At 44.9% G+C, this 24774-nt stretch overlaps 2 protein-coding genes across 5 annotated transcripts in view; one reads left to right on the top strand and one right to left on the bottom strand.

The window, feature by feature from the left end:
• Positions 1-7528, bottom strand: part of PARP2 (poly(ADP-ribose) polymerase 2) — a 170746-nt gene extending 163218 nt beyond the window's left edge. The window contains exon 1 of the mRNA XM_075829137.1: positions 7366-7528. Coding sequence (XP_075685252.1) covers positions 7366-7408 — 43 coding nt within the window. The 5' untranslated portion in view covers positions 7409-7528. The remainder of the gene's footprint in view (positions 1-7365) is intronic.
• A 45-nt stretch (positions 7529-7573) lies between these two features.
• Positions 7574-24774, top strand: part of METTL17 (methyltransferase like 17) — an 88745-nt gene continuing 71544 nt past the window's right edge. The window contains exon 1 of one of the 4 annotated variants that reach the window (XM_075829148.1): positions 7574-7754. In XM_075829148.1, coding sequence (XP_075685263.1) covers positions 7719-7754 — 36 coding nt within the window. In that variant the 5' untranslated portion in view covers positions 7574-7718. Of the gene's footprint in view, positions 7755-8074; positions 8525-24774 lie in introns of those variants that run through there. The other 3 variants (XM_075829175.1, XM_075829167.1, XM_075829158.1) reach the window with 3 other exon arrangements.

Raw genomic sequence — 24774 nt, 5'->3', positions numbered from 1 at the left:
CAAATAATGATGCTAGTATTGTTTTTGAATTATTTTTTGCGGTGTTCACAGTGCGGGAAAAATATTATAGTTTTATAGTTGGGGTCGTTACAAACGCAGTGACACCAACGGTTTATTTTTTTTCCTATAATACAAGACTTATTATAGGGAAAAAAAGCATTTTTTGTTTACACTTTTATAAAACATTACTTTTTTTTTTTTACTTGAAGACCTGCAGCACTGATGGCTGCTATAATACATACATAGGTAGTGTAACGTATTATAAACGGTCAGTGTGACGTTGAAAGTCACACTGACAGGAAGCCTATGAGGACCAGCTGGTCCTCATCGGTCTGCCATTCACGGAAGCCTGAGGCGGGTTGTATGGCCTCTGGTTTTGCCAAGCAAGCGACGGCAGAACCCGCAATCGGTCCTCGGGAAAGTTTGTTGTAGCAACAAACTTTCCCTGCGATCACACGATCAGGACCTGAAACAAAAAGGGCCCGATCATGTCTCCGGGACCAGAGGCAGGGGTTAACAGCGCGATCCGGGTGTCAGCACTTCTCTGAGACACCCGGGTTGCGCTTTTAACACCCACTGTGAATTCACGTCGGCGCTGCACAGAGCCCAGCAAGCAGAGACGTGAATTTACTGTGGGCGGTCAGGAAGCGGTTAATAACGGTGATCACATTCTCTGTAGCCGAACCAAATCGGTTCGGCTGTCAGTGAGCAGATTGTTGGGGAGCCGCGGACACTGACACAGCCGGTGTCCGAGTGCTTTTCACAGCGCTATGTCGGCTGGAACAGAGATCTGTATATACACGTCCTGGCAGCACGGGGTATGTGCGAAAAGGACGTGTATATACAGATTGTCGGCATGAAAGGGTGAAATAGTTAACTTCATTGTTCGCATTAAGATTGCGGCAATACCCTGTGCGTGTACTTTTTTTTTTTAGACCGACTAAATAAACCACTTTTTATGGAAAACAAATAAAAAATTTTGTTGTGCACTTTTAATTAGTTTTATTTCACAATAATTTTTTTTTTTAGTCCCACTAGTGGAGTTTACTTTGCGATCTTTTGATCTTTATATAATGCTTTGTTATACTTTATACCAAAGTGTTATTGCCTGTCAGTGTAAAATGGACAGGCAATCTATTAGGCCATGCCTCATAGCAACCCTTCGGAGGCCCTCAATTGCATACGTGGGGCCACCGATTGTTGACAGAGGGAGCCCCCTCTTTGAACCACTAAGGTGCCGGGTTTGTTTCCGATGAAAAAGCGTATGCATTGCAATAAAACCCCTTAGTGACCGCCGAGAAAAAGCTTATTGGCTTTACTAAGGGGTAAAAACCTGAGAATGTGAACTTAGCCTAGGCATCTTAACATGTTGCGGATTTCGGTTGCAGAAATCTGTACTATACATCTGAATGGGGTTTGTAAAAATTCCATGTTCATGCTGAAGAAACATTTCAGATGAATGGACAAGATGTCTGCAACAAATCTGCCACATGTGAACATACAGCATCACACAAATGCCCTCAGCATCATCAGCTGAATACTAGGGGCGATCATGGCCGTTATGCCTCACGCACTTGGCAGAGACGTGTGTGCACAGAACCTGTACGTAGGGACAGGGTCCCACCCTGTTGCACCGTGCTATGGAGGCAAAGGAACTCTGTGTGCCGCTATATGGTGCAGCAAGGATACCCACACATGTGAGATTTGCTGCACATGTCTATACATTTCTTTTGCATTTGATTTTATGACACTGTATGAACATACCATAAAGCCCATATGCAAAGTGTACATAGCCTTATAGTCTTAGGCAATAGTGCCTTATACAGAACTTTGCATCTGACCATAGTTAGGCTTCATGCGGGTCTTATGATTTATATAAAACTTCAGGGATTTTTAAGAAATCTGAGGCACACTACATGGCACAGAGCTATGCAGTTTCTGGAGCATAGGGGCCATAGAATTACAATGACCACCATAAGGCTGGCTTCACATGGTGCATTTTTTTCATTTTGCTTTATGGAGCTCCCATGGGAGAGACATGGGAGTTAATCTACCCAAAAAAAAAACCTGCATGCTAAAAACACAACATGTGAACCCAACCTAAGTCTGTCGGTAATTCTTATGGAGTAAAAGCCTGCTCACATCTGACCAGAAGGCTCTGTCACATATCCAGATGAAAATACCAAAAACAATAACGCATCATGCTGCGCTTTTGTGTCTTAAAACCACAGGCGCATAGGCAGAACTCTGAGAGAACCCATGAAAATCAATGGGCTCCCTCGAGGGGAACCGACTGTGTTCGACAGAGAACAATAGAAACATGGACGCAGGTGTGAATCAGATCTAACATTCAATGGACGCTAGTTTCACATACAGATGCAGTACAGTGGAATTTAATTTTAACTCGTTGGGGGGGGGGGGGCGCCTCAGTGTTTGTTGTTGCTTAGTGATAAAGAACTCGATAAGAGACTTATGGCATGTCCATAGGAAATGCAAGTACTGTCAAAAACGGGGTCAGGATCGCAATGAGGTGGGGGAGTGGGGAGCTGACAATGTGTATAAATCTCTCTCCATTATACCGTATTTTTCGGACTATAAGACGCACCCAGGTTTTGGACAACAGAAAATAGGGAAAAAAAATAATATATTCTATTTCACCACATTCTGAGAGCCAAATTTTTTTTCATTGATTGAGCTGTGAGGGCCTATTTTTTTACGGGACGAGCTGTAGTTTTATTGCCAACATTTTTTTGATCACTTTATTTCATATTTTAAGCACTAAGGTGACTAAAATGTTAAATCAAAATAGTTTTTTGAACTCACCATGCGAGTTAAATAATGGTATATTGTAATAGATCGGACATTTACAGACACCACAATACCAAATTTTTTTTTTTTACATTGTGTTTGGGGAAAAAAAAATAAAAATGGGAAAAGGTTTTATTTTGTGAACTTTTAATATTTCTTTTTTTTTACACTCCTGAAAATGTATCTAACTTTTTATTTTTTACATATTTTATTAGTTCTACTAGGGGACTTGAACCAGCGGCCACTTGGTTACATGTGGAGTTACTGAAACAGCATAACTACGCTGTTTCCCTAACTCCCAAAGTAGTGAATGGCAGTTACGGAAGCAGCGTAGCATGAGAGCTGTATCAGTAACTGCACATGTAACCAAGTGGCCGGGAGAGCACAGAAAGCAAAAACAGGGTTTAGGGGGCCCCATTCTAGAGATAGGTGCGGGTCCCAGGAGGTGGGATCCACATCTATCTGATATGTCAAATTTCCTTCATAGAAAAACCCCTATAAATGCCACGGTCGCTATTGACCACAGCATTTAACTAAAGGGGTTTTCCATAAAACACATTTCTCCCCTATCCACAGGATAGGAGCTACATGTCAGCTCACTGGGGATCCGACCGCTGGGACCCCCAGCGATAAGGAGAACAGGGGACTAAAAGTCAGCCAAAGCGCTACATGAGAAGCCTGGACTTCCGGGTTCTGTGTCCGGCTCATCTGTTCCGCAGCTCCATAGAGATCAATGGAGAGCCGCTCGCGCATACGCAGAAGAATCCCATTAATCTCTATGAAGCTGCCGGACACAAGAACGCGGAAGTCACAGCTTCTCATTCAGCGCTCCTGGTAACTTTTGGTCCCCATTCTCCTTATCGATCACACACATATCTCCTATCCTGTGGATAGGGGATGCATGTGTTTTAAGGCACAAGCCCTTTAAACTGCCAGGAACAGCGAAATCAAAAAGTGTTTCCGGCCTTTAGAGCAGCGTGTCAGAAGCAGACACCTGCAGTGTATGGAGCGGGCTCAGTGTGTGCGTCCGATCCATACATCATCCCCCTCCAGCTCCATGATGTGCCGGCATGTCATGGGTCGGGAAGGTGTTCAGTAATGACGCGGTCATGGGGCCCGGCGATGCGGACAATTAGGCCCCATGCACACGACAGCAAAAAACCTCCGTTTTTGCGGACCGCAAAAACGGAGCCATTCACTTTCATTGAACACTGACACCTTTCCGTAGCACTACGGAAGGGTGTCAGTGCCGTGGAAATGTTCCGGGAATTATGGAACATGCCCGTTCTTTCGCATTTTGCGGGCCGTGCTCCCATACTTTGAATGGGAGCACGGCCCGAAAATGCGGCTGTCAGTCAGCGGCCGGCCGTGCCCGCAATCGCGAGCCGCGATTGCGGGCACAGTCGTGTGCATGGGGCCTAAGACTTTTTAGCGAGATTTATTCTTGCTAAAAACTGCGTCTTATAGTCCGAAAAATACGGTAGTTTATTTATTTGAGCACACTGCTTCACAGGTCCTAAGGCTGTTGTACACTTATCTGATAAGATATTAAACCACATGAACAGACATGTTACGGCTCTCTACAATCTCCAAGTAGTACGGAGCCATGATGTAACGCCTATACAAGTGCATTGGTACTTACCGTACCTCCGTACGCCTCAAATTTCAGAGGATATTTTCCCGTCAGATTCTGTAAGTATTAAACTGGGAAAAAAATTGTAGCATGCTCCATCTGATGCGTATGTACAGACATAGCATTACTTCTAGGAGAGAATCGTTCCGTACATACAGCACCTGACAATCATATAGCGTCACAGCGACCTGTACAGGCTCTGTCGTGCGTCTGTATAAGGCATTAAATCACATTGCTTTGTTACTGCTGTACTGAAAAACCATACATAAAGGCTATGGCCAGCCATGAATTTATTTATTTTGTTATTATTTCATCTTTATCTATTTTAGAGTTAAAAGTTTTGCAATTTGTTTTTATTAAAAACATTTCAGCATTTCTTTCCTGCAGAGTGCAAATGTGCCCATAGTCTTTGGCCTTGTCCATAGGTAACGGATTTGCTGCAGAAAATTTCCACATCACTTAGTAGAAACTCTGCACCATTTTATGCGTTTTACACTGCGCATAGTGCAGATTTTTGGTGCGCTTTTTTTCAATGGCTGTGTGATGGTGATATTTCTTCTTCCTGCGACTTCATATCCACCCCCTGTAAGGAGTTCTTAAGCAAATCGCACAGCACATCAAAAAACAAAACGTAAATCAGTCCACTTCCCGCAGCAATAAGTGACATACGCACCACAGGGGAATTTCTGGACTGATTTTTACTGCAGCGTGTGGATGACATTTGTTAAATCTCACCCACTTTGCTGCTACTGTATTACGCTGCATGACTTCGATGTGATCGATAACAGGTGGATTCTGTGGGCCAGAGACACAGAAGCTGCTGTCACCGAAGCCATCAGTCCCCACAGACTTGACCGATTCGGGTTTCAGCGCAAGCTACAGCTTCTGTGTGTCCAGGATACACCGCTTCTGTGCATCTCAAAAAGTAAAATATTAATAAAAAAAATTAAAAAAAGTTGTTGGAAACGCCGTAAACACATTGTTTTTTGTTTTTTTTTCCTTTCATCAAAACAAAGTGTTCAAAGATTTACACGGCAGCAGTTTTGTCAGTATTTGCAAGTCAAATCAAGGAGTGGGCCCAAAACCCAGAAAAGATACAAATCTTTCCATTATACTTTCACTCCATAGGTTCCACTCCTGGTTGTGGCTTACAAATAGTTAAGAGACGTCCTAAGGGTCAATGCACACAATGCGTATCACGTGCGGTTTTGCTGCGCATATTTGTGTCCGGAAAAACCACAGCGTAATACAATACCAGCATAGACCATGAGATTCCAGGAACACGCTGCGGTATTTTTCCATACGTAAATTGACCTGCGGTGTGGATTTTAAAATCCACAGCATATCACTTAACCTTGCGTTTCCGCTTGCGTATTGTATCAGTCTAGTGCGGAGGATAAATCGCACCAAAACCCAGAGCACGAAAACGCACACAAAATGTAAAAACCGCACCAAAAAATGCACGATTAAGGCTGTCTTCAAAGTTTTTTTGCAGGAGGAACAATTCTGCCTCAAAATTCTATTTGGGATTTTGAGGCAGATTTTGTCCTTTCTGCACGCCGCGATTTTCGCCACCTTTTTCGACCACGGCCATAGAGTGCTACGGGCAAAAAACGCCGCAAAATACGCCCTCTCTGCCTCCCATTGATGTTAATGGGAGGTCAGAGGCATAAACGCGTGAAGATGGGGCATGTCCCTTCTTTCTGAACAACTGCCCCCTCCTCCCATTAAAATCAATTGAAGGCATTTTCGGCCGGTTTCCGCTCCAAAAAGCTGGTCCAAATACTCCGTGTGAACAGGGCCTTAGGTGCGGTTTATTCCTGAGGATTTCCTGCGGTTTTGGTGCTTATTTTACGCAGAATGTGCACGTAGCCCAAGGCCGATTTCACACTAAATTATTTTGCATCGTATTTGGAAGCCAGAACTAGGAGGAGTGAGGGTCCACTCATAGTATTGGCTTCCAAACACAGATGCAAAATACAGTCGTGTGAATGCAGCCTAACAGACAATAAGATTGGATCCAGTCAGGTGAAAGCAGAAAGTATATTTTAGTGAATGTCCGGCTGCACTCCCGCTGACAGGACAGGATTTAGAAGTATGCTGCTAACTATAGGGTTATTTGCTGCAGTGATAGTGTGAATAACGCCTTAGGCTTTATTCACAGGACTATACTCATAGGTAGCACACAAATTGTTTCGTCAGCATTTTTTGTCTGCATCTTTCAGCTGTCCAACTACAAATATGGATTTGTCTTTCAAGCTCCAATGGACTTCTATAGGATAGAGCATGTGCAGATGAACACACAAATCGTGAATTTGACTAGCACTTGCTTCTCACAGACGAGCTTCCAAATACAGAACACGGACATGAAATACACTGGTGTGAACAAGGCCTTATACCAGCCCCAGCGTCGTGGTAGATTGAGAGCACGACTAGTGCACCGTTCTGCTCCGGGCTAAAGCAGGCAGACTCTACTCAGGTCCATCCCAAGTAAAATATATATATCTAGGTCAGTATTTGCATTACATGCTGTGCGGTACAAGTAGGACAAAGCATAAGTAAATTCGGCCTGTCCCAGCGCTGAGGAGACGGCCACACAGGTCAGCCTTGTGTTATGAACATAACCCCTCGGTCGCAGGAAATGGAAACGCTGGGGGGAGAAAAAAAAAACTGCGCTTTTTGCACGATAATGCAGTTATTCGGCCTGCAGCCCTATGTAAATCTCTCAAACCCATGTAAAAACTGACCGAGTCTACATTCAACTGCATAAGAACGGTAAACAAAAAGTCCGGGAATGCACGACTCGCATACAAACGTTACAAACGCCCGAATACGTAGATTTTATTATAGCTACAAGTAAAGTAATGGTTAATCAGCATCCACTCAACGTTATACATTCAATTCAGTCACACTTCATCTCTCACCCCGGGGATTACGCTCCCGCCCTGAGACTCTGCGCCCGGACATCTTCCGCAACCAGCTCGCTACTTCTTGCCTCTCAAGAATCCAACGCTGGCCGTAGGTACGCCTCTCATTGGCTGGCTGTACTGTCACTCATCGGATAACACGTTACAGCTGAGGGTACAGAACGCCGGCGAGGAAACACGTGATTAGAGAACTCTGTTTTCGCGGGAGATTGGCTAAGAAAAGATGCGAGCTGATTGGCTTTTAATTTTAAGGCGGGGACAAAATAGACGTGTGCGGGTTGGCTACGTATTGAAGACGGCCATGTGATTGGCATTCTGTGGCTACATCGCTGACATTGAACAGTTGAACGATGTTGGCACTGCGGAACCGTTTCCAACAGTTTCGGGTGAGTCAGTCACGTGTGTCTGCCCATATACGAAAAGCTTGTTTGCTCAGAAGACGTGCACGGAAACACGTTTTCTGTAGACCCCACCCCTCTTATTTGCATATTACTGGCGCAAGTGCCTCTGGGATTGCTGATGTCTGTAGCCATTATTACATTATACTACACGATTTACTGTTTAGATAACATCGTTCACTCCAATGGAAAATATATTATCTTATGAATCTAATGGGCGTCAGTAGAATTATATCTCTCTAAGCTAAATCTTCTTGAACCCTGCGACGTATAAATACACTTTGTGAGGGCGGAATGTGCGAGCGGAAGGGAAGCTCAATGCTGAGGTCACGTGCTGAGTGCGTCACGTTTGTGATGTCATCTCTCCCCCACCTCCGGGAAGGTCTGAGACTGGAGCCCCTCGCCGTCCTCACAGGGCGTCACCCGATGTCGGGTGAGTGAGTCCCCAGCAACACCACGTTGGAGTGGACCGGTCCGTTATGTGGGAGTGGCTAAGCAGGAGACGCTGGGCGGTTTGTGGTGAGATGGGCGGATCACTGATTTGAGGTCCACCCATGCTTCATTCGCATCTCGGTTTGGTGGATGCTGCCTCTTCCCCGGGCCTTGGAAGTGACTCACGGCTGGCCTATTAAGTCCAATGGCTGAGATGAGGCAGCTGCCTTGTGCACGCCTCATAACCCAAGTCAGACTACTCTCCCGCCGCTCTTTTGTCCCGACAGCACATTCGTCACAGAATTCAATTTGTACCATCATGAACTGTTTGTACAGAGAAGTTCTCTTTTATCCTATATACACCATAGTTGCCAATATTAATCATTTTTTCCAGGGACATACTTTTGTGGATGTATCTTATGGCGACGTGACAGTATTTGTGCATACAGATAAACAAACAAAAATTTCTGCACTGGTTTGTCTAACAACTATGGTATCTCTCTCTGGTTTTCGGGTTGAATACAGGCAGGTGATGTCTCACTTTATCACTAGGGCTAGGCAATATGTGCTGACCACTACTGGCAGCATAAAAACCAGAGTAGATAGTGCCACACTCAGCGCCCCTTGTGGATGGTGCCCCCCCCCCCCCCTGTAATGGTGCCAGTGGCGTAACTACCGCTGTAGCAGCCATGGCGGCTGCTACGGGGCCCGCGACATGAGAGGGCTTATGCCGCCAGCCGGAACGCCCGCCCCCCCCCCCTCATGCCGGAGGCTCCGCTATCAGCCGCTATGGCTGCTACAGCGGTAGCGTCACGACATTCCAAAGTGTCTGCATCCTTCGGACGCAGATGCTGTTGAACACTATGACAGAGCAGGGAGGTATGTCCCTGCTCTGCCATAGGCTACTGTATACAGTGGCGTAGCTCTAGGGTTTGCAGCAATTACGACCGAGCCCCTAAACCTAGGGGTCTCGCAGGGCCCCCGTAGCCAAACAGCGCTCACCGTGCTGGTCCCACTTCCTGAATGCTGGGTAAAGGAGCTGACCGCTCCGTGCTCCAGCATTCACTCTGCCGTGAGCGGCGCAGGCTGGCACAATGTAGTGACGTCATCGCCTGTCTGTGCCAAGTTACTCACAGCACAGACTGGAGGAGAAGGATCCTCAACCCGTAGCGGGAACGGGGACAGGTAAGTAATTATGTTATTATTTTTCTATTAGGCACTATGGGGTATTATGCTGAGAAGGGGGGGGGGCTGATATGGTGGCAGCTATAGGAGCATTTTATTATATGGGGGGCATTATACTATGGGGGGCATTATACTGTGGGGGCAGCTATGGGGTGTATTTTACTGTATGGGGGGCATTATACTGTGGGGGCAGCTATGGGGGGCATTATACTGTGGGGACCGCTATGGGAGCATTATACTGTGTGGGGGCAGCTATGGAGAGCATTATACTGTGTGGGGGCAGCTATGGAGAGCATTATACTGTGTGGGGGCAGTATGGCAGTCCCCCTTGTAGATAGTGCCATTCAGCTCCCCTGTAGATATCCCCATAAAGCCCCCCCCTGTATATAGCGCTATACAACTCCCACTGTATTTAGTGCCACACAGCCCCCCCCCTTGTATATAGTGCCACACAGCTCCCCTCCTTAGTAGATAGTGCCGCACAACCCCCCATAGTAGATAGTGCCACAGACAGACCCCTGTAGATTGCGCCACACACAGCCCCCTCTAGATTGAGCCACAGCCCTCCCCCTTGTAAATAGTGCCATACAGCCCCCTAGTAGATATTGCCACACAGCCCCCCCCCCTTAGTAGTGCCACATCCCCTTGTATATAGTGCCACACAGCTCCCCCCTTGTATGGAGTGCCACACAGCCCCCCCCCCCTTGTGTATAGTGCCACAAGGCAATGGCGCATCCAAGAAAGTTGTATCCGCCAGGGGGATGTCAATCAAACATGGAAAGTTGGGTTTGGAGGCAGTACTATGTGACTCTTCAGGTTAGCGCCACTGCCCCATGACCCTTTAATGAGTAATTAGCATATAGTGTGCGCCATTTTAAAAGTTTATTTTAAAGACTTTGCTGCATCTGAAAAAAACATACATTTGGAAATATTGTCAGGTTATGCCTTACCACATGGTGGTGGTTCAAGGGGTTAAAACTACCAGACAGGTTCCCATGAAATATACAATGAATTGAGCACAATTCCATTTGCCCTGTAATTTTGTTATTATAAATGTATTCTATATTATTACAGCTCCAGAACCAAGCTCAGTACATATATACAGCACAAGAACCAAGCTCCGTACATAAATACAGTACCACAACAAAGCTCAGTACATATATACAGCACTAGAACCAAGTTCAGTACATATATACAATACCAGAAGAAAGATCACTACATAAATACAGCCCCAGAACCAAGCTCAGTAGATAAATACATCCCCAGAACCACGCTCAGTACATAAATACAACACCAGAACCAAGCTCAGTATATATATACAGCCCCAGAACCAAGCTCAGTATATATATACAGCCCCAGAACCAAGCTCAGTACATATATATATATACAGCCCCAGAACCAAGCTCAGTACATATATACAGCCCCAGAACCAAGCTCAGTACATATATACAACACCAAATACAGCTCAATTTAGTGCAACCCCTGCTGTATAGGTTTGTACGGCGTAAAATTACAGCGCTCAGCATGGCCTGAACAATGGTAAGGATATGCTGTTTCACGAAAAAAATCATACCACTCATCTCGCTGCAGATCATACATCGACTACAGTGCTGATTAGAGGCAGAATAAACATTTACATTAACTCCTTAATGCCGAAGGACGGATATATCCGTCCTCAGCAGCTGCTAGTTCGCGCAGGAGGACGGATATATCCGTCCTGTGATGGCGCGGGTACTGACAGTGTACCCACGCGATCAGCGGCAGGAGCACGGCTGTTATACACAGCCTGGCTCCTGCCGCAACTGCCGGAATCAAAGCGCGCTCCGATTCTGGCAGTTTAACCCATTAAATGCCGCTGTCAATAGTGACAGCGGCATCTAATGTGTTTGACAGAGGGAGGGAGCTCCCTCTGTCACCCCATCGGCGCCCCCGCAAACAAATCGCGGGTCGCCGTCGGGTTTCCATGACAGCCGGGGGTCTAACAAAGACCCCCAGGTCTGTCTTCAGCATCTGCCTGTTAGGCGATGCCGGAGGCATGACCTAATATGTTGCCTGTCAGTTTTACACTGACAGGCAATAATGCTTCGGTATACTAAGTATACCAAATCATTATATATGCGATCAGCAGATCGCATAGTGAAGTCCCCTGGTGGGACTAAAAAAAAAAAAAATGTATAACAGTTAAAGAGACTCTGTCACCACATTATAAGTGCCCTGTCTCCTACATAAGGAGATCGGCGCTGTAATGTAGGTGACCGTAATGCTTTTTATTTAAAAAAACGATCTTTTTTCACAACGTTAGGAGCGATTTTGGTTTATGCTAATGAGCTTTCTTAATGCCCAAGTGGGCGTACTTTTACTTTCGACCAAGTGGGCGTTGTACAGAGGAGTGCATGACGCTGACCAATCGGCATCATGCACTCCTCTCCATTCATTTACACTGCACTAGCGATATAGATATATCACTATGTGCAGCAACATACACAAACCCTAACATTACTACAGTGTCCTGATAATGAATACACATGACCATCCAGCCTGGACGTCATGTGTACTCAGAATCCTGACACTTCTGACTCTTTTCTGTGAGATTTACAGCAACGGATACGAAATCTCGTTTACCTCGTAATCTCGAGAGATTTCGTATCCGTTGCTGGAATCTCACAGAAAAGATTCAGAAGTGTCAGGATTCTGAGTACACATGACGTCCAGGCTGTAGCGATATAACTATATCGCAAGTGCAGTGTAAATGAATGGAGAGGAGTGCATGATGCCGATTGGTCAGCGTCATTCACTCCTCTGTACAACGCCCACTTGGTCGAAAGTAAAAGTACGCCCACTTGGGCATTAAGAAAGCTCATTACCATAAACCAAAATCGCTCCTAACATTGTGAAAAAAGATCGTTTTTTTAAATAAAAAGCATTACTGTCACCTACATTACAGCGCCGATCTTCTTATGTGGGAGATAGGGCACTTATAATGTGGTGACAGAGTCTCTTTAAATAAAGTTTGTGAAAAAAATAAATAAAAATTACAGTCAAAGTCAAATAAAACTACTTTTTTAGCCCAAAAAGTGGTTTTATTTAGTAAAACTGTCAAAACAAAATCACACATACACATATATGGTATCCCAGCAATCGTAACAACTTGACCAATAAAATGAACACATTAATTAAACCGCCGGATGAACGGCGTCCAAAGAAAACGCAAAAAACAACGTCAAAATTCTCTCTCTTCTCCCATTCCCCCCCATAAAAAATAAAATAAAAGTTAATCTATAAGTCCTATGTACCCCAAAATAGTACTAATGAAAACTACACATTGTCCCGCAAAAATCAAGCCCACATACGGCCACATCGACGGAAAAATAAAACAATTACGGCTTTTGGAATGCGGCGATGCAAAAACAAGTAATTTTTTTCTAAAAGGCTTTTTATTGTGCAAACGTAGAAAAAACATATAAAACCTTTACATATTTGGTATCCCCGTAATCGTGCCGACCCATAGAATAAAGTTAACATGTTATTTACGCTGCATAGTAAACGGCGTAAATTTATAACGTGAAAATTAATGCTGGAATAGCTGCTTATTTTCAATTCTCTCCTAAAATAAAGTTAATAAAAGTTAATCAATATATTATAAGCATCCAAAAATGGTACAATTACAAAATACAACTCGTCCCGCAAAAAACAAGCCTAGGTCGACGGAATAAAAAAAAAGTCACGACTCTTGGAATGTGACCGTGAAAAAACAAAAAATAATCCTTGGTCATTAACGTGCAAAATGGCCCGGTCATTAAGGGGTTAAAGAGGCTCTTTCACCACATTATAAGTGCCCTATGTCCTACATAAGGAGATGGGCGCTGTAATGTAGGTGACAGTAATGCTTTTTATTTAGAAAAACAATCTATTTTAAACCACTTTATGAGCGATTTTTAGCTTTATGCTAATGAGTTTCTTAATGCCCAAGTGGGCGTGTTTTTACTTTAGACCAAGTGGGCGTTTTACAGAGGAGTGTATGACGCTGACCAATCGGCATCATGCACTTCTCTGCATTCATTTACACTGCACTAGCGATATAGTAATATCGTTATGTGCATCTACATACACAAACTCTAACATTACTGTAGTGTCCTGATAATGAATATACATCACTACCAGCCTGGATGTGATGTTTATTCAGAATCCTGACATGTCTGTAGCGTCTCTGTGAGATTTAGGCCTCATTTACACGAACGTATTATACGCGCGTGCGACGCGCGTGCTTTGCACGCATGTCGTACGCACCTATATTAGTCAATGGGGCTGTTTAGACGATGCGTGAATTGCGCTCATTGCGTGTGCGCAGAAAAAAAACTCACGACATGTTCTATAATCGTGCGTTTTTCGCGCACTCACGCACCCATTGAAGTCAATGGGTGCGTGAAAACCACGCATGCCGCACGGAAGCACTTCCGTGCGAACTGCGTGATTCGCGCAAGAGCTGTCAAACTCCTGAATGTAAACAGAAAAGCACCACGTGCTTTTCTGTTTACAAACATCCAAACGGAGTGTCAAATTCGAGATGAGCGCCCCGAACTTCACCGGGTTCGGCCAAACTCGTTTTGACCGAAACCGGTAAAAAATGTTCGGGTACGCGACGTCAGGAGACAGTCACTGTCCACGGTGCTGAAAGCGTTAAACTGGTTCAGCACCATGGACAGTGACTTCCGCTCCGAAAATCCATGAACCTGTAAAAAAAAAAAGACGTTCTGACTTACCGATAACTCCGGTCCGACCTCCCGGGATGACAGTTCAGTCAAAGTGACAGCTGCAGCCAATCACAGGCCAAGCACAGGCTGCAGCCAATCACAGGCTGCAGCGGTCTCATGGACTGCGGCGTCATCCTGGGAGGTGGGGCCGGATGACAAGAGAGGGACGCGTCACCAAGGCAACGGCCGGGAGCCCGGACTGGGGGAAGCAGGAAGTTCTTGGTAAGTATGAAAGTCTTTTTTTATTCACAGGTTGGTGTATATTGTGTTCGGCATTCACTGTCGAGGGTGCTGAAAGAGTTACTGCCGATCAGTTAACTCTTTCAGCACCTTGGACAGTGACGGGCGTCGACTAGCCTCATCAATATGATGGCGGCTGCGCGAAAATCACGCAGCCGCGCATCATACACGGATGACACACGGAGCTGCCAAGTGCCTTTTGCGCGCGCAAAACGCAGCGTTTTTTGCGCGCGCAAAACGCACACGCTCGTGTAAATGAGGCCTTACAGCAAGGCAAACGTAATCTCGCGAGATTACGATGTAACATGTCATTTCAAATGAGATTACGCTTGCCTTGCTGGAATCTCACAGAAAAGATTCAGAAGTGTCAGGATTCTGAATAAACATCACGTCCAGGCTGGTAGTGATGTATATTAATTATCAGGACACTGCAGTAATGTTAGTGTTTGTGTATGTGGCTGCACATAGCGATATAACTATATCGCTAGTGCAGTGTAAATGAATGGAGAGAAGTGTATGACGCTGATTGGTCAGCGTCATACATTCCTCTGTACAACGGCCACTTGGTCTAAAGTAAAACACGCCCACTTGGGCATTAAGAAACTCATTAGGCATAAAGCTAAAAATCGCTCATAAAGTGGTTTAAAATAGATCGTTTTTCTAAATAAAAAGCATTACTGTCACCTACATTATAGCGCCGATCTCCTTATATAGGAGATAGGGCACTTATAATGTGGTGACAGAGCCTCTTTAAGTGACTCTCCGGTGACGTCTCCAATTCTAGTTCTTTTCTTCTCCCTCCGGTCCAGAACTCTATGATGGATTTCTTCCGGCCACGACCCATTTCTGCAGTTTTCCGCTCAGATGTCTTCTTCTCACTTTTAAAACATTTCTGCACCTATAAACAAGGTTAAAATTCTCAACACCTCTAAATATAATAAAGCGCCATATACTGCACCTCTAATTATAGTAGCGCCATACACTGTGTCCCACACGCACACTGTGCCCCCTGTAGATAGTGCCCCCATAGCTCCCTGTAGATAGTGACCCCCATTGAGCCTCTGTAGATAGTGCCCTACATAGAAGCCCCTGTAGATAGTGCCCCACAACCACTCTCTGTAGATAGTGCCCACATATGAACTTCAGAGCTGCAAGGCAATAGTGCTAACCACTGAGCCATCGTGCTGCCCTACATATAGCTCCCCCTATAGATAGTGCTCCACATATAGCCCACCCCTGTATATAGTGTCCCACATATAGACCCCCCGTGTAAATAGTGCCACACATATAGACCCCCGTGTAAATAGTGAAACACATATAGACCCCCCCGTGTAAATAGTGCCACACATATAGACCCGCCCTGTATACAGTGGCCCACATATAGACCCCCCTGTAGATATTGGCACTCACAATTTTTTTAGAAAAAAGCTAAAACTTTACATACTCACATGATCCCCTTCCTGCGCCGTCCGGTGGCAATGCAGACCTGCTTTCTTCTGAGCAGGTCTGCTGGAGCTTTACGACGCGTCGTTCAAAGGGGATGATTGGCAGGGCAGAATGACTTGGCCTGTCAATCAGCACGTTTCAAGCACGGAAGCGGCGCGATGACGTAGTTGAAAGGCACTGATTGCCGGGGCAAGTCATTTTGCCCCGCCAATCCGCGTCGTAAGGCCGGGCACGGAACATGCCTGGCCATTCAGCGCTAATGCATGTATTTGTACCTGCGCCCTATAGACACAGGTACAATTACTGCAAGAGGGGGTGGCTGTCGCTAGCAACGGGGCCCCCTCCAGTGCTAGCGACGCCCCTGGGCATGAGGGGGGCCTGTGTCTCCCCGGCCCATAAATGTTAGAAGCTCGGCGGCACACGCTCCGTAGTAGCGTCGCTATAGCTGTAACAGCCATAGCGGCGCCACGAGACATATGGGGGGGTTGCGTCAGCTAGCGGCAACGGCCTTCTCAAGCCGCGGGCCACTACCGCGGTAGTTACGCCGCTGCATGTGGACCTGTAGATGATGTATGGATAAGTGTGTGTGTATGTGTGAATAATAATCTTTATATAGCGTCAACCTATTACACAGCACTTTGCAATTTAGAGAGAACATGAACAGACAATATCAGACATTACATAGTGACAAAGTTAATTTACAATTCAAACAAGAGGAGTGAGGACCCTGCTCGCAAGAGCTTACAATCTATGAGGAAATAAGTGAGACAAAAAGTGTAACAGTGTTTGTTCTGTACAATGGTCCAGCCATCTTTTATACACATGGGGGAAACACATGAAGGGAAAACGGCTCCTGATCCTCAGGCGCTTTTTTTAAGAACTCACGTTTTTTACGGCCATTTTTGGAGCCGTCCCTCTGTAGAGTCCATGAAAAACGGCTCCAAAAAAGGCCTAAGAAGTGACATGCACCTCTTTTTCGCGGGCGTCCTTTTACATGCCGTTTTTGGAAAACGAGGCATAAAAACGTCCTGTTGGCCAAGAACGTCGTATTTCCCATTGAAGTCAATGGGCAGATGTTTGTAGGCTTCCGATTTTACAGGCGTGAGGCAATCTAATTCTGATGACTAATCTAGAAGGGGGGGGGTCATGGAAAGGAGTCAGATTAGGGAATGTTATAGGCCTGTTTACGATCGCCGAGTGTCTGTGTCTCTAATAGCAGCCGGGGGTCTAATAAAGGCCCCCAGGCTGCCTGGAGAGAATGCCTGCTAGATCATGCCGCAGGCATGACCTAGCAGATGCCTGTCCGTGTTAAACGGCCAGGCAGTAATACACTGCAATACAAAAGTATTGCAGTGTATTATAAATGCGATCGCAGAATCGCATGTTATAGTCCCCTAATGGGACTAGTAAAAAAGTGAAAAAAAAGTTTAATAAAGTTAATTAAAAATAAAATGTGAAAAAAAATGAAAAACCCAGCTTTTCCCCTTACAAACTGCTTTACTATTAAAAAAACAAAATAAAGTTAAAAAGTTACACATATTTGGTATCGCCGCGTCCGTAACGACCCCGACTATAAATCTATTACATTATTTAACCCGCACGGTGAACGCCGTAAAAAAAATAATAAAAAACTATGGAAAAATTGCTGTTTTCTGTGAATACTGACTTTAAAAAAATGTAATAAAAAGTGATCAAAAAGTCGCATCTACTCCAAAATGGTACCAATAAAAACTACAAGTCGCCCCGCAAAAAAAAAGCCCTCATACAACCTCATCGGCGAAAAAATAAAAACGTTACGGCTCTTCAAATATGGAGACACAAAAACAAATCATTTTGAAAAAAAAAAGCGTTTTTACTGTGTAAAACATACAAAAACTGTACAAATTTGGTATCGTTGCAATCGTAACAACCTGCTGAATAAAGTTATTGTGTTATTTATACCACACGGTAAACGGCGTAGATTTAGGACGCAAAAAAGCGTGGCGAAATTTCAGATTTTTTTTCTATTCCCCCCCCAAAAAAAAGTTAATAAAAGTTAATCAATAAATAATATGTACCTAAAAATGGTGCTATAAAAAATACAACTTGTCCCGCAAAAAACAAGACCTTATACAGCTATGTCGACGCAAAAATAAGAAGGTTATAGCTCTTGGAATGCGACGATTGAAAAACGTAAAAAATAGCTTGGTCATTAAGGTCCAAAATAGGCTGGTCATTAAGGGGTTAAAGTCTAATGTGTCACGAGAAAACAGTCTCCGAATCGCTTGAAAAAATAAAAGCATTTCAAAGTTATTACCACTTCAAGTGATACATGTCAGATTTGAAAAAAATGGTCTGGTCCTTAAAGAGGCTCTGTCAGCACATTATAAGTGGCCTATCTTGTACATAATATGATCGGCGCTGTAATGTAGATTACAGCAGTGTTTTTTATTTAGAAAAACGATCATTTTTACAGTTATGACCTTTGTTAGCTTTATCCTAATGACTTTTGTTAATGGACAACTGGGCGTGTTTTACTTTTTGACCAAGTGGGCGTTGTGGAGAGAAGTGTATGACGCTGACCAATCAGCGTCATACACTTCTCCCCATTCATTTACACAACACATCGTAATCTTACTAGTTCACTATGTGCAGCCACATACACACACATTAACGTTACTCAAGTGTACTGACCATGAATAGACCTCACCTCCAGCCAGGACGCGATGTCTATTCAGAATCCTGACACTTCGGTAACGTTTGTGTGAGATTTACAGCAAGGCAAGCGTAATCTCGTTTTGAATGACAGTTTTCAGCGTAATCTCACGAGATTACGCTTGCCTTGCTGTAAATCTCACAAACGTTACTAAAGTGTCAGGATTCTGAATAGACATCACGTCCCGGCTGGTAGTGATCTCTATTCACTGTGAGGACACTTGAGTAACGTTAATGTGTGTGTATGTGGCTGCACACAGTGATCTAGTAAGATTACTATGTGCTGTGTAAATGAATGGGGAGAAGTGTATGTCACTGATTGGTCAGCGTCATACACTTCTCTCCACAACGCCCACTTGGTCAAAAAGTAAAACACGCCCAGTTGTCCATTAAGAAAGTGATTAGCATAAAGCTAAAATAGGTCATAACTTCGTCAAAAATGATTGTTTTTCTAAATAAAAAACACTGCTGTAATCTACATTACAGCGCAGATCATATTATGTACAAGATATACCACTTATGGTGACAGAGCCAAAACAGGCTTAGACACCAAGGGGTTAATCAAATCAACTAGACACATGAGGTGAAAAGCTATGCAGAGATAAACAAACAAACAAACAAACAAGCTGGTCTGGATGATCATAAAACTTAACGAGGATCAAACACTTTGACAAAAGTCAGATAACATTAGACTATATAGGAAGACAGGAAAGCAGAGTACCATAAAATACAACTTTCAGTGTTTTGAAATGCAGGTTCAGCAAAGATGTAGTTAAAGAGGCTCTGTCACCAGATTTTGCAACCCCTATCTCCTATTGCAGCAGATCGGCGCTGCAATGTAGATAAGAGTAACGTTTTTTTTTTGTTTGTTTTTTTAAAAACGAGCATTTTTGGCCAAGTTATGACCATTTTTATATTTATGCAAATGAGGCTTTCTAAAGTACCACTGGGCGTGTATTGTGTATGTACATCTGGAAGTTTTTACTTCTTTTACTAGCTGGGCGTTGTGAATAGAAGTGTATGATGCTGACGAATCAGCATCATCCACTTCTCTTCGTTACCACCCAGCTTCTGGCAGTGCACAGACACACAGCGTGTTCTCGAGTGATCACGCTGTGACGTCACTTCCTGCCCCAGGTCCTGCATCGTGTCGGACGAGCGAGGACACATCGGCACCAGAGGCTACATTTGATTCTGCAGCAGCATCGGCGTTTGCAGGTAAGTCGATGTAGCTGTGTGTCTGTGCACTGCCAGAAGCTGGGTGGTAACGAAGAGAAGTGGATGATGCTGATTCGTCAGCATCATACACTTCTATTCACAACGCCCAGCTAGTAAAAGAAGTAAAAACGCCCAGATGTACATACACAATACACGCCCAGTTGTACTTTAGAAACCTCATTTGCATAAATATAAAAATGGTCATAACTTGGTGCTCGTTTAAAAAAAAAAAAAACGTTACTCTTATCTACATTGCAGCGCCGATCTGCTGCAATAGGAGATAGGGGTTGCAAAATCTGGTGACAGAGCCTCTTTAATGCAGGAATGGAATGGATTATATACCATAAAATAAAACTTTCAACGTATTTATTTATATATTTAAAAAGATAGAAACTAAATAGATAAATATGTTGATGGTTATTAGCCCCTTCCCGCACCTTGACGTAACTGCACGTCGATGTGTGCAGTAACTTCGTGCACCTCGACGTTCAGTTACGTCAGTGCTTTGACAGTTAACCGCCGCGCTGCGCTATACCGCAGCAGCGGTTAAACTATGCAGAGTGTCTGCCGTGCATTCCCCGTTGCCGGTCAGCGGCCCATCGCCATTTCGGCAGTTAACCCCTTAATTGCGGCGTTCGATTGCGATCACCACACTTAAAGTGTTTAGCGCAGATCGGCAGCCCCCACGTGAAATCACGAGGGCTGCCGATGTTACCCACATACCTCCCAACCGTCCCAGATCCGGTGGGACAGTCCCGGTTTCTCACCGCTGTCCCGCCGTCCCGGGCGGTCTGCAAAATGTCCCGTTGGGCGCTGCAGCTGTATCAAAACAGCTGATCGCTGCTGACAGGCGCCCTGCGTGCCAGACGTCTGCAGCAGCGATCAAAAGAAGACAGGAATCTTGCGGCGGTGTTCTGATTGGGATCGATGCCTGCCCGGGAGTGGACCAGACCAGTCACCTGACCTCACTGGACAGGTCAGGTGACTGGACTGGTCCACTCCCGGGCCGGCATCGACACCAGTGAGAACGCCGCTGCAAGACTCCTGCCTTCTTCTGACGGTGAGTGACATAAAAGCAGAGTAGGGCCGGCTACCTCTACCGCTCTCCGCTCTGGCGGCATTATGGCACAAAGTATAAGGGGGTTGTGTGGCACCATGTATAAGGGGGAGGGGGGTTGTGTGGCACTATGTATAAGGGGAAGGGGGTAGTGTGGCACTATGTACAAGCGAGGAGGGGGGTTGTGTGGCACTATGTACAAGGGGAGGGGGGTTGTGTGGCACTATGTACAAGGGGGGAGGGGGGTTGTGTGGCACTATGTACAAGGGGGGAGGGGGGTTGTGTGGCACTATGTACAAGGGGGAGGGGGGTTGTGTGGCACTATGTACAAGGGGGGAGGGGGGTTGTGTGGCACTATGTACAAGGGGAGAGGGGTTGTGTGGCACTATGTACAAGGGGGAAGGGGGTTGTGTGCCACTATGTACAAGGGGGAGGGGGATGTGTGTGGCGCTATCTACAGGGGGGATGTGTGTGGCGCTATCTACAGGGGGGATGTGTGTGTGGCGCTATCTACAGGGGAGCTGTGTGTGGCGCTATCTACAGGGGAGCTGTGTGTGGAGCTATCTACAGGGGGGCTGTGTGTGGAGCTATCTACAGGGGGGCTGTGTGTGGAGCTATCTACAGGGGGGCTGTGTGTGGAGCTATCTACAGGGGGGCTGTGTGTGGAGCTATCTACAGGGGGGCTGTGTGTGGAGCTATCTACAGGGGGGCTGTGTGTGGAGCTATCTACAGGGGGGCTGTGTGTGGAGCTATCTACAGGGGGGCTGTGTGTGGAGCTATCTACAGGGGGCCTGTGTGTGGAGCTATCTACAGGGGGCCTGTGTGTGGAGCTATCTACAGGGGGCCTGTGTGTGGAGCTATCTACAGGGGGCCTGTGTGTGGAGCTATCTACAGGGGGGCTGTGTGTGGAGCTATCTACAGGGGGGCTCAGGGGGGCTGTGTGTGGAGCTATCTACAAGGGAGCTCATGTGGATGATTTTTTCCATTGACCGGTAGCAGAGTTGTGATCCTGTAACTCTGTTACCTGTCAATTGAAAAGTTATCAACCACAGGGTCTCCCTCTTGACTTTCATTGTACTCAGCCTTTTGGTTTGTCCTGCAGCTGCCGTGATGAGCAAATGTACCCAAGATAGGAAAAGTAACACAAAGACGACATAACCGGATCCATAATATCTGTGATGTCCAGACAGTCTAGAGATCCGCAGTGACAATGTGCGCTTGTTATTTGTAGAAGGATCTGGCCGTGATTTGATGTGTTTAATGCGGGATATTAGGGGTTAGGGGTGTGGCTTAAAATGTCCCTCTTTTCCAAATTCAAAAGTTGGGAGGTATGGGTACCCATGGCAACCGGACGCCAGACAATGGCTTCCGAGCTGTCATGTAAAGAAGCCTATGAGGACCAGCCGGAGGCTGGTCGTTGTAGGCTTCCTGTCAGTGTGACTGTCACGTCACAATGACAGTTGGAATGCATTACACTACGTAGCGATCAGAGCTGCAAGTCTAAGTGTCCCCTAGTGGGACAAGTAAAAAAAAAAGAATAAAAATATTTAAAAAAAAAAAAGTGTAAAAATAGAAGTTATATGTGACATAAACAAGAACTGCTTTTTTTCCTTTAATAAGTAATTTATTATAGGAAAAAAATGAACACGTAAAAAAAAAGCACACATATTTGGTATCACCGCGTTCGTAATGACCCCAACTATAAAACTATATTATTATTTTTCCCGCACGGTGAACACCGCAAATAAAATAAACAAATAACAATGCCAGAATCACTATTTTTTGGTCACCACCCCTCCCAAAGTATACAATAAAAAGTGATCAAAAATATTAAAATATAATGGCCATTTATAGCCCAGGGTGAACGCCGTAAAAAATAAATAAGAATCATTGTCAGAATTGAAGGTTTTTGATCACCTTTCTTGCCGAAAAATGGAATAAAAAGTGATCATAAAAATCGCATGTACCCCAAAATGGTACCAATGAAAACTACAGATTGTCCCGCAACAAATAAGCCCTCACACAGCTCCGGTGGTGAAAAAAAAAAAAAGTTCCGGCTCCCAGAATATGGCGATGCAAAATGTGCAGTGTTCCAAAAGCGGATAAGATCGGGCGCCATTTATAAGTGCGACACTGGCCACATATCTGTGGATTATTATTTATTTACCCTATTATTATACCCTCTTATGCCCCTGATGTACTCTGCCCAGCCTACATATGCCCCCACATTATAAACTGAAATACCAGCAAAACGCCAGAGCCAAATGGCGCTCCCTCCCTTTCGAGCCCTGCAGCGTTCCCAAACAGCAGTTTACGTCCACAGATATGGCATCGCCATACCCGGGAGAACCCAGTTAATATTTTATGAGTTATTTGTGGCACAAACTGGGCACAACATATAGTGCACTAAAATGGCACATCAGTGGAAAATTTTATTTTTCACTCTGCACCATCCGCTGCACATTAAACCCTTCGTGCACCATGACTTAATAGCATGTCGTGGTGTGGGGGGTGATATATGGAGCGTCTCACGCGCCGAGCCCGCGCCATACACTGCGGGTGTCAGCTGTCTATTACAGCTGATACCCGGGACTAACGGACAGAAACAGCGATCGCGCTGTTACAGGAACCTGTAAAAATCACAATATACTGCAATACATTTGTATCGCAGTGTATTCTACCAGTGATCTAACGATTGCTGGTTCAAGTCTCCTATGGGGACTAATAAAATGTGTAAAATCAAAAGTAAATAGTTATTATTAGTGGGAAAAAATTAAATAAATATTTTAAGTCCAAAAAGAAAGCCTTTTCACATTTTTTCTCTAAAGTAATGTAAAAAAATACCCAAAATTGGTATTGCTGCGTCCGAACTATTGCAATATACCATTATTGAACTTGCCCGGTGAACGCTGTGAAAAATAAAGAATTTTAAACTGCAAAATCACAGTTTTTTGGTCACCTTGGTGCTACCAAAAAATTTAATAAGTGGTAAAAAAGTCGTATGTACCAAAAAAAAATGGTACCAATAAAAACTACAGCTCGTCCCGCAAAAAATAAGCCCTCAGACGACTCTATTGATGGAAAAATAAAAAAGTTATGGCTCTCGGAAAGCGGGGAGGAAAAAAGAAAAAGCAAAACATGGATCAGTTAGTTACTTACTAATGAAAAAACATTTATGACCACATGTGGGGTATAGCCGTACTCAGGAGAAATTGCTTTACAAACGTTGGGGTGCTTTTTCCTCCTTTATCCTTTGTGAAATTGAAAAAATTAAACTTTTTAGTAGAAATAATATTGATATTAATTTTCACAGCCTAAGGCCGGATTCACACGAGCGTGTGCGCGTTGCGCGCGCAAAAACCGCAGCGTTTTTTGCGCGCAAAAGTTACATAACAGCTCCGTGTGTCCACAGCCTATGATGCGTGGCTGCGTGATTTTCGTGCAGCCGCCATCATTATGACACGGAAGTGATGCGCGGGATTTTCACGCACCCATTGACTTAAAAAAACACACAAATATAGGATATATGGTGAGTTTGACGCAGCGGCCATACGCTGCGTGAAAATCACTGACAGTCTGAACGGCCCCATTGACTAACATAGGTCCGTGCGACACGCTTGAAAATCACGCATGTAGCACGGACGTATATCACGTTCGTCTGAATAAGCCCTAATACTAATAACCTCTACAAAAGACGTATGGGGTCTAAATGCTCACTATACCCCCAGATAGATTCCTTAAGTGGTGTAGTTCCCCAAATGGGGTTACTTTTGGGGGGCTTCCACTGTTTCGGTCTCTCAGTGGCTTTGCAAATTCGACATGACACCCAAAAACTATTCCAGCTAAATTTGAGCTCCAAAAGCCAAATAGCGCTCCTTCCCTTCTAAGCCCCGGTGTGGGTCCAAACAGCACTTTATTACCACATATGGCATATTTATGTAATCGGGAGAAATTTTTGACAAATGTTGGGGTGCTTTTTCTCCTT

Source organism: Rhinoderma darwinii, chromosome 1 (assembly GCF_050947455.1).
Source record: "Rhinoderma darwinii isolate aRhiDar2 chromosome 1, aRhiDar2.hap1, whole genome shotgun sequence".
Lineage (NCBI taxonomy): Eukaryota > Metazoa > Chordata > Amphibia > Anura > Rhinodermatidae > Rhinoderma > Rhinoderma darwinii.
Note: the sequence above shows the minus strand (reverse complement) of the source record. Positions and strands in the feature narration are given on the sequence as shown.